The 14,793-nt window shown below is 46.7% G+C and overlaps 1 protein-coding gene and 1 long non-coding RNA gene across 3 annotated transcripts in view; one reads left to right on the forward strand and one right to left on the reverse strand.

The window, feature by feature from the left end:
• Positions 1-14,793, forward strand: part of CASP2 (caspase 2) — a 41,092-nt gene that overhangs the window by 19,217 nt on the left and 7,082 nt on the right. For both annotated transcript variants that reach the window (XM_019527174.1, XM_019527175.1), the window contains exons 4-5: positions 1,792-1,886; positions 2,690-2,866. In XM_019527174.1, coding sequence (XP_019382719.1) covers positions 1,792-1,886; positions 2,690-2,866 — 272 coding nt within the window. The remainder of the gene's footprint in view (positions 1-1,791; positions 1,887-2,689; positions 2,867-14,793) is intronic.
• LOC109304525 lies at positions 7,120-9,265 on the reverse strand. Its single transcript, XR_002099410.1, has 2 exons — positions 9,105-9,265; positions 7,120-8,265 (listed from the first exon to the last, which is right to left on the reverse strand). It is a non-coding gene; the product is annotated as an uncharacterized LOC109304525 (long non-coding RNA).

Here is a 14,793-nt window from a genome sequence, read left to right on the forward strand (position 1 = left end):
TAACTGCACTCTGTCATGCAGGTGCATCACAGACAGGTCTAACAAGGTGATACTTCTCCATGCAGCACTGGTAAGGCAGCAGCTGGAGTACTGCATCCAGTTTTGGGTGCTGCACTTCAAAAAGGATATGGATAACCTTGAGAGGGTCCAAAGGAGGGCTGCTTATATGGTTAGGGGCCTGCAGGTAAGGCCCTGTGAAGAGACATTGAGGGACCTGGATCTCTTCAGCCTCTGCAAGAAAAGACTGAGAGGGGATCTTGTGCCCATCTACAAATTCATCAGGGTGGGGCCAGCAAGGAATAGGAAATACTCTGTTTATCAGGGTGTCCTTTGGGGTAACTAGAAACAATGGCCACAAACTGACAGAGAGCAGATTTAGATTGGACATCAGGAACAAATTCTTCACGGTAAGGGTAATTGGAATCTGGAAGGGGCTTCCAAAGTACGTGGTGCTCTCCCCTACCTTGGAGGTCTTTAAGAGGAGACTGGACAAGCACCTGGTTGGGGTCATCTGACCAGCTGTCTTTCCTTCCCAGGCAGCGGGTCAGACTCAATGATCTACTGAGGTCACTTCCAACCCTAAAAATCTATGAAATCTATTCAACTATTTTAAGGGTAAAAACAGCCTAGGAGTTATCCTGGGGTCCTATAGATGGTACAAGTCCATTGTCATGCTTTATTGAGAGAACACTTGCTGGGACAGTTGCAGCTAGTTTGAGTTAATTGCCATTCAAACTGTAAAGATTGTCCCAGGCTTTTTAATGCAACACCTATATCTGTCTTTATCCAATGTGAGACAGTGGGGCTTGTATGTCTGTAGGATTCCAGGATAAAAGGCTTTGTTTTCACCCTAAGCATTTTCATACTTTTAAAAGTGTTCAAGCAGCTTTCTGGAAACCTGTAGTCATGAATGGTGTGTACCCCCAGTGGCTGGGGGGCACGGCTGTGGCAGCAGGAGCCTGGTGGTGTTGAGCAGGGAGCTCCCACAGATGCCGCTGGCACTGTCATGGGGGTGGCAAGCACCGACCACCTGCAGGCACTGTTGGCAGTGGCCAGGGGCGATTGGTGACTGCCTTTTTGCAGGGGGTGTACGTGTACTTGCATGCACCCCCTACGTGTCGCCCCTGCCTGTAGTGAATATAAGTTTAAGAAAGATATATAAGCCAAGAAAATATTGAAAAGAATTAGCTTGCTAATTATGAATGTTCCACATCAGTTTTGAAAAGGCTGGTCTCCATGGAGATGCTAGGGTGGGTATGGCCAAGCAGTGACAGCATGGGGCCATGGCCTGGGGTAGAGCTGTGATCCGCTGTCAGGTCTAGTAATCTGCCACTTGGGGAGTTGTGGTGAGCTGTTGCAGGCAGGGGGTGCTGACCCAGCCCTCAGCAGCTCACAAAAACTCTGTATGTCACCCTCTAGCCTAAATAATTGCCCACCCCTGTCTTAACTGAACCCAACAGTTTCAGCACTTAAATATTTTTTGCAGTTTGCCTTTGCTCCCCTGTGTTTCTAGACTTGAATAATTAGCAGACTCTGCATGAGTGTAAAAACTCAAGGAAGGGCAAACATCTTGGCTCTCCATAGTAAATAGAAGGAAAAAGTAGTAATTTTTATTAATTGGATCACCAGATGTGACCTGAGTACCCAAAAATGGTCTGGCTTTAGGGTGTTAAAATGAATGAAACTTAACGAATGTGGTTCTTCAATTAAATGTTTGTTTGGGACTTTAATGTTAAAGACAGATACCTTATGATAAGTGTTTGTTTGCTCATCTGTATATTTCTTGCACAGAGCCATTGGAACATTCCCTTGATAATGGAGATGGTCCCCCTTGCCCTCAAGTGAGGGCCTGCACTCCAGAATTTTATCGGACTCATCAGCGCTTGGTGAGTGTTTTATAAGGATGGAAGAGAGGGATTCTCATTCGCGAGAGGTGGGATGTTTGAATAGGTGAGCAGAAGAGAAACCATTTCACTACCAAGTTTAGTGGCAGAGGAGGAAGTGGCAAACTACTTTTCTGGGATGTTGGTGTATATTCTGCCAGATATTCTCAGGTGTTGCCACATGTTTCGGGTGTTTTTCTTGATGTGAATCTTACTAGTGGGGTCAGAAAACTCTAGCTCAGGGTCAACTATTGTTGCAAACTTAAGCCTCTGGTTTTGTTCACCAGGAATGTCTTCAGACAGGTCTTCCAGTCTTATTCTCTTTTCCTTCAATTATCTCAGAATGTGGGCAGAATGTGTAGGCAGAACAATAGTGCAGAACGTTGTCCTTGCTCACATGTACACTCCTTAAATAAGCTTAAGATTTTGGGGCTCCCTGTTCTTGCTTACTGATTCATTTCAGTCTTGGTTGCTTTGGTTCTCTCTCAGGTGGACAAGAGGCAACAGCTCCTTAGATGAGTGAGAATTGAGTCAGGGTTATTTACAAATCTTGTGAGAGAAGTAATGGACATTCCTAATCCTCTGCTGTGATCAGTTTGTATTTAGACACCGGTCACCTAAACTGTGTAGTCATTCCCATGAAGAGTGTTCCTAAGTTGCGAGGGTTTTCTCTCTGTTGCACCTCCAAAAGTTTTGCACACTTAAAAAAGAAAAAAAAAAAATAATAATAATTGGTACTCTCATTGTGGTAGGCTCAGCCTGTGTAGGGAAGGAAGTACAATGTGTGTCCCTTCTCTCCTTCACAGGCATACAAATTAACATCAGACCCCCGGGGCCTAGCGCTTGTACTCAGCAATGTGCATTTCAATGGTGAGAAAGACCTGGAGTTCCGTTCAGGTGGTGACGTTGACTGCGCTGCTCTGGAGAAGCTCTTTGAGTGCCTTGGGTATAAGGTGACTGTCCATCATGATCAAAGCGCACAGGTAAATAGGAGGTCCCTGGTCTAAAAGTAGGGCTGGGAATTTATAGGTATTCTAGAGTAGCAGAATCGTAGGTTTGGAAGGGACCTCGACTGTCATGTAGTCCAACTCACTGCATGAATGCAGGATGCATTATTCGTATGTTATTCAAGACAAATGTTTATTCAGCCTCTTGAAAACTTGCAGTAAAGGAGATTCAACAATTTTCTTGGGTAGTTTACTTCACTTTCCTATTGTATTGACAGTAAAGGAGTTTATTCTGAGATTTAATCTAAATCCTATGTTGCCAGACAGCAAGACTTACAACAGTGAGTGTAAAACTACAGCAAGTGAGAAGAGTAATTCTTCTTTACAGTGTCCTTTCAAATATTTAAAAACCACTGTTATGTACTGCTTTAATCTCCTTTTCTCCAAAGTAAGTATTACTTGTTCTCAACCTTTCCTTGTATGGCTTGTGCTCTAACCCCTTCATATTTGCTCACCTCTGGATCCTCTCCTGTTTCTTGATTATCCTTTTAAAAATACAGATGCAGGGGCAGCGCATGCTGCTCAGAGAAGCCTAACCATTGTCAAATAGTGGTACTATTATCTCTCATCTTCAAGTGCTTTTGTTATTGCAGCCCAAAATTTTACATTTCCTTTTTTGTTGACTTCATCACTTTGGATGTGAAGGATTGATGCTGTGTGTGAGAACAGAAGTTTTCACTGTTCAGGGGGCTGGGCCGGATGATCTGTAAATTCTCTTCCAGCCCCTAACATATATGAAATTATGAAACTCTGCTGGCTTATGATAAGCTGTCATCTACCAAAACCCCTGGATCCTTCTAGGCAGCGAGCCTCCTTAGCCAGTTATCTCCCATTCTGAATCTGTGCATTTGGGGTTTTTTTTTTTTCTTTTAGATGTAACAGCTTACATTTGTCTTTGAATCATAGGAAAGTAGAGCTGGTAGGGACCTCTTCTAGCCCATCTTCTTGCTCCAGGCAGGATTATTCCTATGTCAGCCATTCTGTACAAGTGTCTGTCTGGCCTATTCCATGAAAAACTGCACAAACAGCTCTTGTGCAATTACTAGATAATTTCTGAAAAACAAGAACACCTTAACTTGGCATAGGCAAAGGAGAGGCAGAGATACTGTCTGTGTGTCCTGCCACTGCACGGATGGGAAGCAGTTTGTTAAAATGTATTTGAAAGATCCAAGGAAGAAGACCATACCTTCTCCCTAACAGAGGAAAGCAACCCCTCCCTCCAATCTATGCCAGTATAATCATGGTGTAAATTTTCTTCCGTGATTCTGAGTGTGTCAGTCAGTTTGACCCTGAAGGGAGGAGCAAAGAACTAGTTCTTAAATCCCAGAGGAGCATCAACATACCTTGGTTAAAATCCCCTGGCCTTGGCTTCCAATCGCCACTTAATAATTTTGACACCTTGGACTATAACCTTGTCATGGTGGAGAAGCTTGTGTTCCAATGACCATTAGAGCCATGTAGTCTTGAGTCTTGTACTCCGGGTAGGGTCTCCCCTGGCAAACAGATCTGAGGTTTGGTCCTAGACTAAGCATGATCCAAACTCCTGAAGACCCCAATGGCAAAACAGGCATACTTGAAGACCTTCTGGTTCTCTGTGGTTGTGAAGGCAGATGAGGGTTGCAGTGGAACGGAGGTCTCTGGTTGTCTTGGACATCCTTGCCACTGGGTTCATGGCTCTTTCCTGCCAAGTTCGTTTGGCTGTTGCTTCTGCGCTGGCTTTCCCACATTAAAAGGTGTCACGTGCAAACCTCTGCCAGGGATGTTAACATCTCCCACAAACCAAGCCCTGCAATGATGGATGAATGGTGGTGGAGACAGGAACAGTGATTTCTGGGAGTCCCTAGTCACAAATCTGCATGTAGGTAGCAGTCGTGTGATGGTCATTTTGCACTTACCGAGACAGAAGTACAATTCAGCAGCTGCAGCCATGACTGAGCAGTCCTCTTTAAGATCCCTTCTGCTCACTCTGAACGGGGAAGGGACTAGAAAAGGTGCCCTAAACGTAGGCTGTCTCAAACCTCCCCTGGCTGGACTGCAGCATCCTGTGGGATCACTCTACTTGTGGCTGAAACCAGCAAAATAAAGTACTGAAGTTCACCACACGGAATGTCTGCACTCTTGTGGATTCCCTGAACAATGAGTGTCCTGAAAGAAGAGCCGGCATAGTAACTAGAGAACTTGGAAGATATGACATCAATATTACTGCCCTAAATGGGACCCGCTGGGCAGATGAAGGCCAGCTGAAAGAAGATGGAAGTGGGTCTTTTTGGAAAGGAAAGGAAAGTCACCTGAACAGAGACTTATTTATGGGGTTGGCTTTGCCATCAAGAACAAGATTCAGTCAGCTTTTAGAACGCCCATTAATGAATGCTTTGTGACTCTCTGTCTCAGGCTCAGTAACAACCGGTATCATCAACACATATGCCCTCATGTGTGAAAAAGTCAACAAGTAACAGTTCTACTGTGGTCTTGACACAGTTCTGACTGCCACTGCCAGAGAAGACAAGCTCATCCTCATGGGTAACTTCATTGCAAGAGTTCAGTGACACTAAACTCTGGAGTGTCATCATTGGAAAGACTGTGTGGGGGAAGTCCATTCCAGTGGTATCCTCCTCCTCGGCAAATGTGCAGAGCGTGATTTGCTCATCATGAATTCAATCTTTAGACAGAGTAACAAAAATAAGACTACTTGGAAACAGTCACGCTCCAATCACTAGCACTTTCTTGACTACATTATTCTCAGAGCTTGTGATCATATTGATGTCCATATCACCTAAGTTTTGAGAGGTGCATATGAGTGCTGGACAGACTACCGCTTAGTCGGATTAATCATGGGCATGCAGCTTGTACCACAGCACTGTAAACAACCGAAAGGAATGCAGAAAAAATTTAACATCAGGGCATTCCAAGACCACGCTATATGTGAAGCTCTTCAGCAATACCTTACTGAGAGGCTGCAGTGGTCTTTCAAGCTGGTGGAACCAGCAGCAGCACAGTGGCAGAAAGGGATCATGGAGTCATTGTCAACTCCAAGTTGAATACAAGTCATCAATGTGATGAAGTAATTAGCAGAGCTAACTGTACTTTGTCATGCATTCGTAGGTGCATCATGAAGAGGTCCAAGGAGGTGATGCTCCCCCTCTACGCAGCACAGGTCAGGCCGCAGCTAGGAGTACTGTGCCCAATTCTGACCACCGCAATTCAAGAAGGATCTGGACACCCTTGAGAGGGTCCAGAGGAGGGCCACTCATATGGTTAGAGGCCAGCAGGGAAGGCCTTATGAGGAAAGGTTGAGGGACCTGGACCTTTTCAGTGTCCGCAAGAGAAGGCTGAGAGGGGATATTGTGGCAGTATACAAATTCACCAGTGGGGGGCAGCAGAGACTAGGAGATGCTCTGTTTACCAGAGCACCCTTTTGGAATAACCAGGAACAATGGCCACAAGCTGATAGAGTAGATTTAGGTTGAACATCAGGAAGAACTTCTTCACGCTTAGGGTTGCCAGAATCTGGAACAGGCTTCCAAGGGAGGTGGTGCTCTCCCCTACCTTGGGGATCTTCAAGAGGAGACTGGACAAGCACCTGGCTGGGGTCACATGACCCCAGCACTTTTTCCTGCCACTGGCAGGGGATTGGACTCAATGATCCTTTGAGGTCCCTTCCAACCCTAACATCTATGAAAAATTTCACCAACTTCTCATCAAAATATTGTTTAATAAGGAAGTTCTACCTGACTTAAAGAATGCCAGTATTGTGACCATCTTCAAGAAAGGGGACAAACAAGTCAGTGTGTGGGGAACTACCAAGGCATTGCCCTCCACTCCATTGCCAGGAAGATTCTTACTCTCATCCTTCTGAATTTCTTTGCCCCCCCTGCTGAAGCAGTCCTTCCAGAATCCCAGTGTGGCTTTAGACCATCATGGGTACCACCTACATGATTTCTGTTGCATGATAGATCCAGGAGAAATGTAGAGAGCAACACCAGGAGCTGTTTATAACAATAATTGACCTAACCAAAGCCTTTAATTCAATCAGATGTGAAGCCTTAGGGAAGGTGCTGGCTAGGTTTGATTGTCCACTGAAGTTCATCAGTGTTCTCAGGCTACTTCATGACAGGATGACAGCCATAGTCCTTTGGAATGGATCAGAGACGCTTACCAGCCGTACTGGTGTCAAGCAGGGCTGCATCACTGCCCCTACCCTTTCCTCCATCTGTCTTGCTGTGATTTGAGATTCTCATCTGCGACCGCCTTCCTCCAAGAATTGGGGTTGAGTATTGAATGGATGGTCAGCTTTTCAACTTGCAGCGCCTTCACAGAAAAATGAAAGTTGCCAAGACTGGCATCACTGACCTTCAGTATGCTGATGACTGTGTTATCCTTGTGCACGTCTGCAGTTCACCCTTGACCTTTTCTCAAGTGCCTATCACAGCCTGGGATTCCCCCTTAACATTGTGAAGACCAGTGTGCTTCATCAGCTTACCCCAGAACAAACTGTCCCCTTGCCCCCACAAATTACCATTGGTGGAGAACCCCTGGAAAACATTGAGCACTTCCCATACGTTGACGGTTTCTCCCAGTCAGTCTGAACGTAGAAATCGAACATATGATTCTCTGTGCTAGTGTATCCTTTGGAAAGCTGTTTCGCTGTGTCTTTGAGATCTGCAGTTGGAAACTTATGATCTTGGTCTCAGTGTAGTGGTTATCCCCGCGCTCCTGTATGGGTGTGAAATATGGATGACCTATCAAAGCCATCTTAAGCACCTGGAATGGTTTCATCAGTGTTGCCTCAGGAAGATCCTTCACATTAGATGGGAAGACTACTGCACCAAGGCCAGCATCCTCCCTGCAGCTAACAAAACCAGCATTGAGGCAAAGATCATGATACAGAAACGCTACTGGGCTGGCTGCTGTGTGCGGATGGCTGACACGCTCGTCTTCCGAAGCAAGTCATCTTCTCTCAATTTGGTCCTGGTAAGAGGACCATCAGAGGGCAGAGAAAATCCTACAAGGACACCCTGAAAGCATACCTTAAGAAGGGTGGCATCAACCCTACAAATTGGGAAGTGCTGGCTGGTAACAGGTCTCAATGTTGCTGTACCATACATAAAGCTACAACCCACTTCAAAGAGAACAGTCTTGTTCAGGACGCCAAGTAATGGTAGAGGAAGAAGGAAAGCGCACAACATCCAGGCAAACAGCTGTAGGTTGTTGTCGTTGTCCATGTCCCCCCCCGCCACTACTTTTCATATCTGTGGATATGCAAAGCACAGATTGGACTCCTCAGCCACCTTAAAACTCACCAGTAATCCCCTCCTGGCAGACATCATCCCCATATCAAAGCATAGCTGATCATTGATATTGATGATTTCTGATGCCTGTAGGAGGAGAAAAAAATCCTTCGAGGCCCTTGCGGTAACCAGAAAAACCAAGAAGCGTGGCAAAACCAGATCCAGTTTTATAACCAAGGCGTTTGTGGAGCTGTTTCATTCTTCAGTGTCCACCTGCTCTGCTCTGCACTGCAGAACTTATGATCTGCAAGTGATACATGTATGATTGTCTTCTGCACTTCCACTGTTCCCCTCCACAACACACTCCAAGCATTGCTATTTCTAGATCATCCCTGACTACACTTATCCAGCCTCTTCTTGAACACCTCCAGTGATGGAGAGTCTGCCACTTCCTGAGGCAGTCTATTCCATTGCCTCACCGTTGTAACACTGAAGAAGTTTCCTGATACCCAGTCTAAACGTACTTAGCTGCAACTTCAGGCCATTGCTGTGTGCCCTATTCTCTGCAGTGAGAGAGAAGAATGTACTCCCTCTTCTTTATGGCAGCCCTTCAGATATTTGAAGGTTGCTATTATGTTTCCTCCTAAGAGCCTTTTCTGAAAGTTAAACATGCTTATTTCTCTCTAACCTTTTGTATGGCTTGCTTCCAAGCCCTTTATTGTTTTTGTTGCTTGCCTTGGACCCTCTCTAACTTTCCACATCTTTGTAAAAATGTGGAGCCCAAAACTGTACACAGTACTTGTACTCAGTGCTGGTTAGACCTCATCTACACTGGCACTAGTGGTTTGATATCACTTTGGAAAACCCCTGCCTCCTTGGACTCTGGGGGAAGGCCTTCTAGTTCCTACCCTTCCCTAGGTCTCTGGCCCCCTTGGAGAGCCACTTTATAGCTTAGCTCCTACAGAAGGGACTTCAGCGCTTTGCACCTGAAATCTTGTATAGCAAAGGAGGCAGCTCTTCTTGGGCAAAGTCCCACTCACATAAACAGCTCTGACTGTTCTCTCTCAAGACACGCATGCTCTAATTTGGAAGCCTACCAATGCTTCAATCACTATAATAAGATAAATACTAAATACCTATAAATGTTGGTGTTTGATTTTGGGTTTTTTGTCATGGAAAATCAGAGTTCTCCTTGCTCCCTTTATTCAGCAGGATGCGTCTGTCCCCAGCCCCTGCTTTGTGGTGCTGCGCAGCCCCAATTATTCTGGTGCCCTACCCATGCCATTGCCCCTCATTCCCAAGCCACAGCCCCCCAGCCCTGCTGATGCCCCTCACTCTAAGCCACAGCCCCCCGCCCCCTCCCACCCTGCTGCCAGGCCCAGGGGGGGCCCCCAGCTGCCAGAGCTATGGAGTGGGGGGGGCAGCTGGGAGGCTGGAGGTTGGCACTGTGGATCTGGTGAAGGTCATGCTGCCTGGTGGGGGGGTGGGGTGGAGTCTGCATGGAGAGCTGGCAGGGGTGTGTGGGTGGGGGCTGGAGGAGTGTGGAGTGGTCTGTGGATGTTCTTGGGGAACCGGGGAAGGATCCCGATGCTGGGACCCAGCTTTGCCAAGGGTAGGGCTGGAAAGGCAGTTTCTCTTACCTGTGTGGAGGTGGTAGTGGTGACGGCGGCAGTGTGACAGCTCCAGGAGTGCTGAGGCTAGCAGGGTGCTGCCTCTAGCCTCCAGCGATCACCCTGTCCCATGTTGCGGGCTGCCTTGTCTCCAGGCATGCTGCCTCGTCCCACTGTGGCTTGGGCTGGGGTTGGAGGTGCTGCCTAGCTGTGGCAGTGGTTGCTTCTAGCAGCAGTAACTTGATGTGAGAACTCGCGCTGAGCTGCTGCATTCCAGGCCAGAAACCCTTGGGGCAGAGTTGGGAGCTGGGGCTGCTGCCCAGCTGTAGCAGTGACGGCAAGTCTCAGCAGTGGCAGCTTGGGGCTCCTGATGGCAGTGGCAGCACAGTCTGCTGTTCCAGCCAAGTTGCAGCCCCATACCCCACACCTGGCATAAACGTAGGGGTGGCATGTGCCCCCTCCCCATTCCCCTCTCCCAACGTGTTGTCAGTGGCTGTGCCTGAACCGCGTCTGTGCCATTGCAGGGACCCCTCATAGCACAGGGTCTGTTTGGGCTTCCCAGAGCTTGGCCCCTGATGGTCTGGACCAGCCCCGCACCATCAGGCCCCCTCCCTCAATGGCACAAGAGTGGTCTGGGCATCCCAGCGCTTGGCATATGGCCCTGATGGTATTGGGCCAGTCTAGGCCATCGGGGGCCAAGCTCTGGTGAATCTGGACCAGCTCTGCATCATCAGGGCAGAGACCAAGCTTCAGAAAGCCCCACACGCCCCCTGCCCCACACAGGAGGGGGCTGGGAGCACTCTGGCAGGGTGGAATGCAGGGGGTAGGGGCTATGGGTTGGGAATGAGGGGCACCCCTGACTTGCTGCCTCCTGCCCCATCTGAACTGAGGCAGGGCCTTGCCCTGGGGTACTGTGGCACTGTGCCCCTCCTCTATAACTCAGTGTCCTGGACGGTTGTCCCCACTGTCCACCCATAAGGCTATCTCTGCCTGCAGATCATGCCATGCTGGTGGTGGCAGGGCAGGGGGGTGCAAGTCATGCTGGCAGGGCTGTGATTTGGGAGTGAGGGGCACCAGCATAGCAAAACTGCTCCTTGCCACAAAGCAGCAGAGGGGACAGCTTCAGCTGGACTTGCATCCTGGTGAGCGCATGGAGCAGAGGGAGCTCAAACTTGGATTTTGGGATTTTTTTTTTTTAATTGGAGAATTTGTGGGGGTTTTTTTGTTTGTTTGTTTTTAAGCAGAGAAAACCAGGATCCTTGGCCATGATACATTGTGGCACAGCTCATCCCTGTCATTTGGAGACTTTTTCCACCCTGGGTCAAAGCCCTATCTTCACTTAGAGGTCTAATTTGGACTGACACTAACCCATTCTTCCCTGGTATACAAGTCAGTCGGGGAACTGGGGCATACAACATTTACAGTAACAACAAACTATTTAAACCAGAAATATCACCAGCAAAATACCATGATCTGTCACACTGTAGGGTAACAACAAGCAAACATAGTTTTTATGGGGAGCAGCTGAGGCATAGTTAAATCTCATGTTCTGCCTCAGCTTTGCTGAACCCAGTGGCCCTGTGGGCTGGATCTGGTCTCTGAGTGGGAGATTAGTGACAAGCAACTCAGCTTGGCACATTCCTTTCCCTGCCCTGTGGTGTGTTGCAGATACCATCTGTATCCAGGGGTGGATCCAGGAGGGGTACACTGGTGCAGTTTTATGCCCTGCCCCCTTTTGAATCCTGCTGCACCCAAAGTTTAAAACCAACTTCCTAGCAGTGGCAGCAGCAGCAGTCTCTCTGTTCAGGCAGTGTTAGGAGTGTAAATTGAGTTCATGCTGGGTTTTTGGTTGTGGTCGTGTTGGTCTAAGGACATAGGCAGGCAAGGTTCTTTGAGTAGATGTGATATCTTCTACTAGACCAACTGGGTAGTTGGAAAAAAAATTCTTGGCAAGCTTTTGGGCACAGTCACCTTCTTCAGGCATTAGGGATTCTCTCCTGTTGTCAGACTCCAAGAAATGAGAGAAGCTAAAAGTGTGGCAGGATGTCAGTGAAAATGTAAATAGGTAGAAATTAGAAGACATAAGGTAAAGCAGAGAGGGAAGGGGAAGAAAGCAGGGGAAGAGAAAATAGATTAGGAAAACAGGACTGAGAGAAGTTCAAAGCATGAGAGGCTGTAGTGAAAATATAAATAGGTAAAAAGGAGAAAGAAAAGGTAAAGCGGGAGAGAGGAAGAAGAAAGCAGGGGAAAAGAAAGGCTAACTGGAAATATTACAGAATAAGAAAGAGGTTCTGGAGAAGGAAATAGTGGTAAATCAGGGAGACAGGGCAGAAGAGTGGGGGACAGGAGAAGAGGTGGAAGAAAAGAATGTAAGAGGTGCTGTCAAGGTACCTGGTGAATCGCATGTTAGGCAGGTTGTAATGTGTCATAAAATCAATGTCTATATTGAGTCCATGATTTTTTGTATCCAGTAGATTTATGAAGTGAAGTTTGTAGGCTTGTCTACAGAAGGTGTTTTGTAAGTTCCCTTTGAGGATTAGAACTGAGAGATCGGAGAGGGAGTGATTGTCCTGTGAGAAGTATGTCCCGACAGGTAGTTTTATGACACATTGCCACCTTTCTTTTCCCCTGCTTTCTTCCCCTTCTCCCCGCTTTACCTTTTGTTTCTCGTTTCTACCCATGTATATTTTCACTGCATCCTCTCACACTCTGAACTTCTCTGTCCTGTTTTCCTGTTTTCACTGACAGCCTCTTTTCTACAGTATATTTTATCACTGCAGTGTCTCCCTTCAGCCTTTTTTTTCTTTTCCTCTGCTCTTTTCCTCTTCCTCCTCCCCCCTCTGCTGTACTTCTCTGCTTTACCTTTTGTCTTTCTAATTTCTACTTATTTACATTTTCACTGCCACCCTGCCACACTTTTAGCTTCTCTTATTTCTTGGAGTCTGAGAACAGCAGAGAATCCCTACTTCTGAAGAAGGGTGACTGTGCCGGAAAGCTTGCCAAAAACTTTTTCAGCTACTCAGTTGGTTTAATAAAAGATATCACATCTACTCAAAGAACAATTGAATTCATGGCTCATTAAAATCTACCTGATTTCCTTCTAAACTGTTCACTCGACAGGTGTAAATTGCCCTCTCTCCTTTTAAATGGTCTTGATGTTCCACTAATGTTCTTCTGCAATTCAGTTGTCTGCTAGCTACTCCCTGTAATATAGCTCCTGTTTCACAGCCTTGCAGGCTGTTTTTGACTCATTCCAATAAACTTAGACTGAAGCAAAAACAAGTATTAAACTGAATAATATAGCCTTAGGCACTTAGCATGTAGCAAAGCTGCTACTTTCTTTTTACCTGGAGAAAAGCATGAGTTGTGTTTTATGGGATGATAAACCATACCAACTTGTACCCCCCACCTTTTTCAAAATCTTAGATCTGCCTGTGCCTATAGCCCTCCGTGCCCCCATCTTCTTCCTTTCTTCCTCTCCTCCCTTTTTGACATTGTCCTGTCCTTGAGGGGAGTGATCACCTGCAGCACGCCCAGATTGCTACTCTAAAAGGTTGAGCACCACTGCTCTACTGTATCTGCAGTAACTCTTCCTCTATTTTCATTATCTTCTGTGATGAGAGTTAAACCAGAGCATCTTAATTTTGGATGTAACAGTCTAAATAGATTTAATTTATTTTCACTTACTACAAAGTAATTGCAGGTGCAGAAATATCATATGCCTGAAGGGGAGCTAGGGGGAGCAAACATACTATCAAGTACTCTACACTGTAACTGTGCGTGTGGTGACTGTGCTGCCCTGTGCTGAGTGGAAAAATAAACCGGGGCAACTTAAATATGTCCCTGTCAATGTAGAGGGCCCCAGTTTAATTCTCACCATGGGTTTAAGAGCAGGCAGAAGCAGCAGTTACCATAGAGCAGGTAGAGCGTGGCAAATCCCTGCCCTGTTAATTGTGGGCACACAAACAGTGGCGAACATGTGCATGACATTGCATAGATTATCTGACTATAGGTGAGGTTAGGACCAGTACTCATTTGGGAACTGCTGTCTTAGGCTGCAGACAGACTTAAATGTTTCAGATAACCAGTGTATGAGTGTATGCCTCTGGTAGGTCAGTCTTCCAGGCATCCCTCAGTGCAGTGTTCCACTTACCCTCTTCCTTCCTTCCCCCCCCCAAACTGCTTTGGGGCTGTTGCCATTCCCACCCCTAAGTGCCAAGCACTTTGTTAGAACTGGTAAACTATACACCTTCCTCCCCCCTCCCTCTGCCTTCTCCCCTCCCAAATCAAGGTTTCTGTTCTCCAGCCCCCAGTTCCCATGTACTTCCCTCTGTTTGTTGTCCCATTTCCAGCAGGGAGGGTGATGCCCTAGGAGAATGGACGTGGAAGAGTGCTTGCTGACATTGGCTTCCCTCCCCTCCCCAAATCTCCCCTCTCCTCCATGCCAGGAGCAAAGACTCAGCCCCCCTCAAGAGACTGGGGCTACAGAGCTGCACTTGACAGCTCCCCACCCTGCTTTGTTTGAAACCCTTTTATACTTCAAAATGTTTTCTGCCTGCACCCTTCAAGGCTTACAAAATCCTGGCTTCCTAAATTCCTACCTTATGCTTTTGGCATTGCATTTTTGTGTGCCAAGAAACTTGTGGTAGACATGCCTCCCTTTGCAAATTTGTTCTCTGTTCCTAATTCAGTAAGAGTCCTCTTCCACTCTGAATTGGAACAGTTCTGCAAGCTGAATGGGTGCTATTGTACTGCATGCATAATCTTTATGAGAAATTTTAAGGGCTTATCTGCTAATGATTACTAAAGATCTATCACAAATAGTTACACCATGTCCCTTACCATAGTATCTGAGAACCTGTGTTTAATATACCATTTAGAGTTTGAGCTTCTCTACTGTTGTGGCCAGACATCAGTTTAGGTAAAAGTATTCTGTCAGCCGAAAATTTCCTGTCTGGTATGGCTATGGAATTATTCACTTCTTTTCCTGAATCCTGCCGAATATACTTAAATGGATTTTCTGTCTCAGTATTTGGGACCTTCCTACTTTCTCAGCCACCCCCCC

Source organism: Gavialis gangeticus, unplaced genomic scaffold (assembly GCF_001723915.1).
Source record: "Gavialis gangeticus isolate Ggan-Ray unplaced genomic scaffold, GavGan_comp1, whole genome shotgun sequence".
Lineage (NCBI taxonomy): Eukaryota > Metazoa > Chordata > Crocodylia > Gavialidae > Gavialis > Gavialis gangeticus.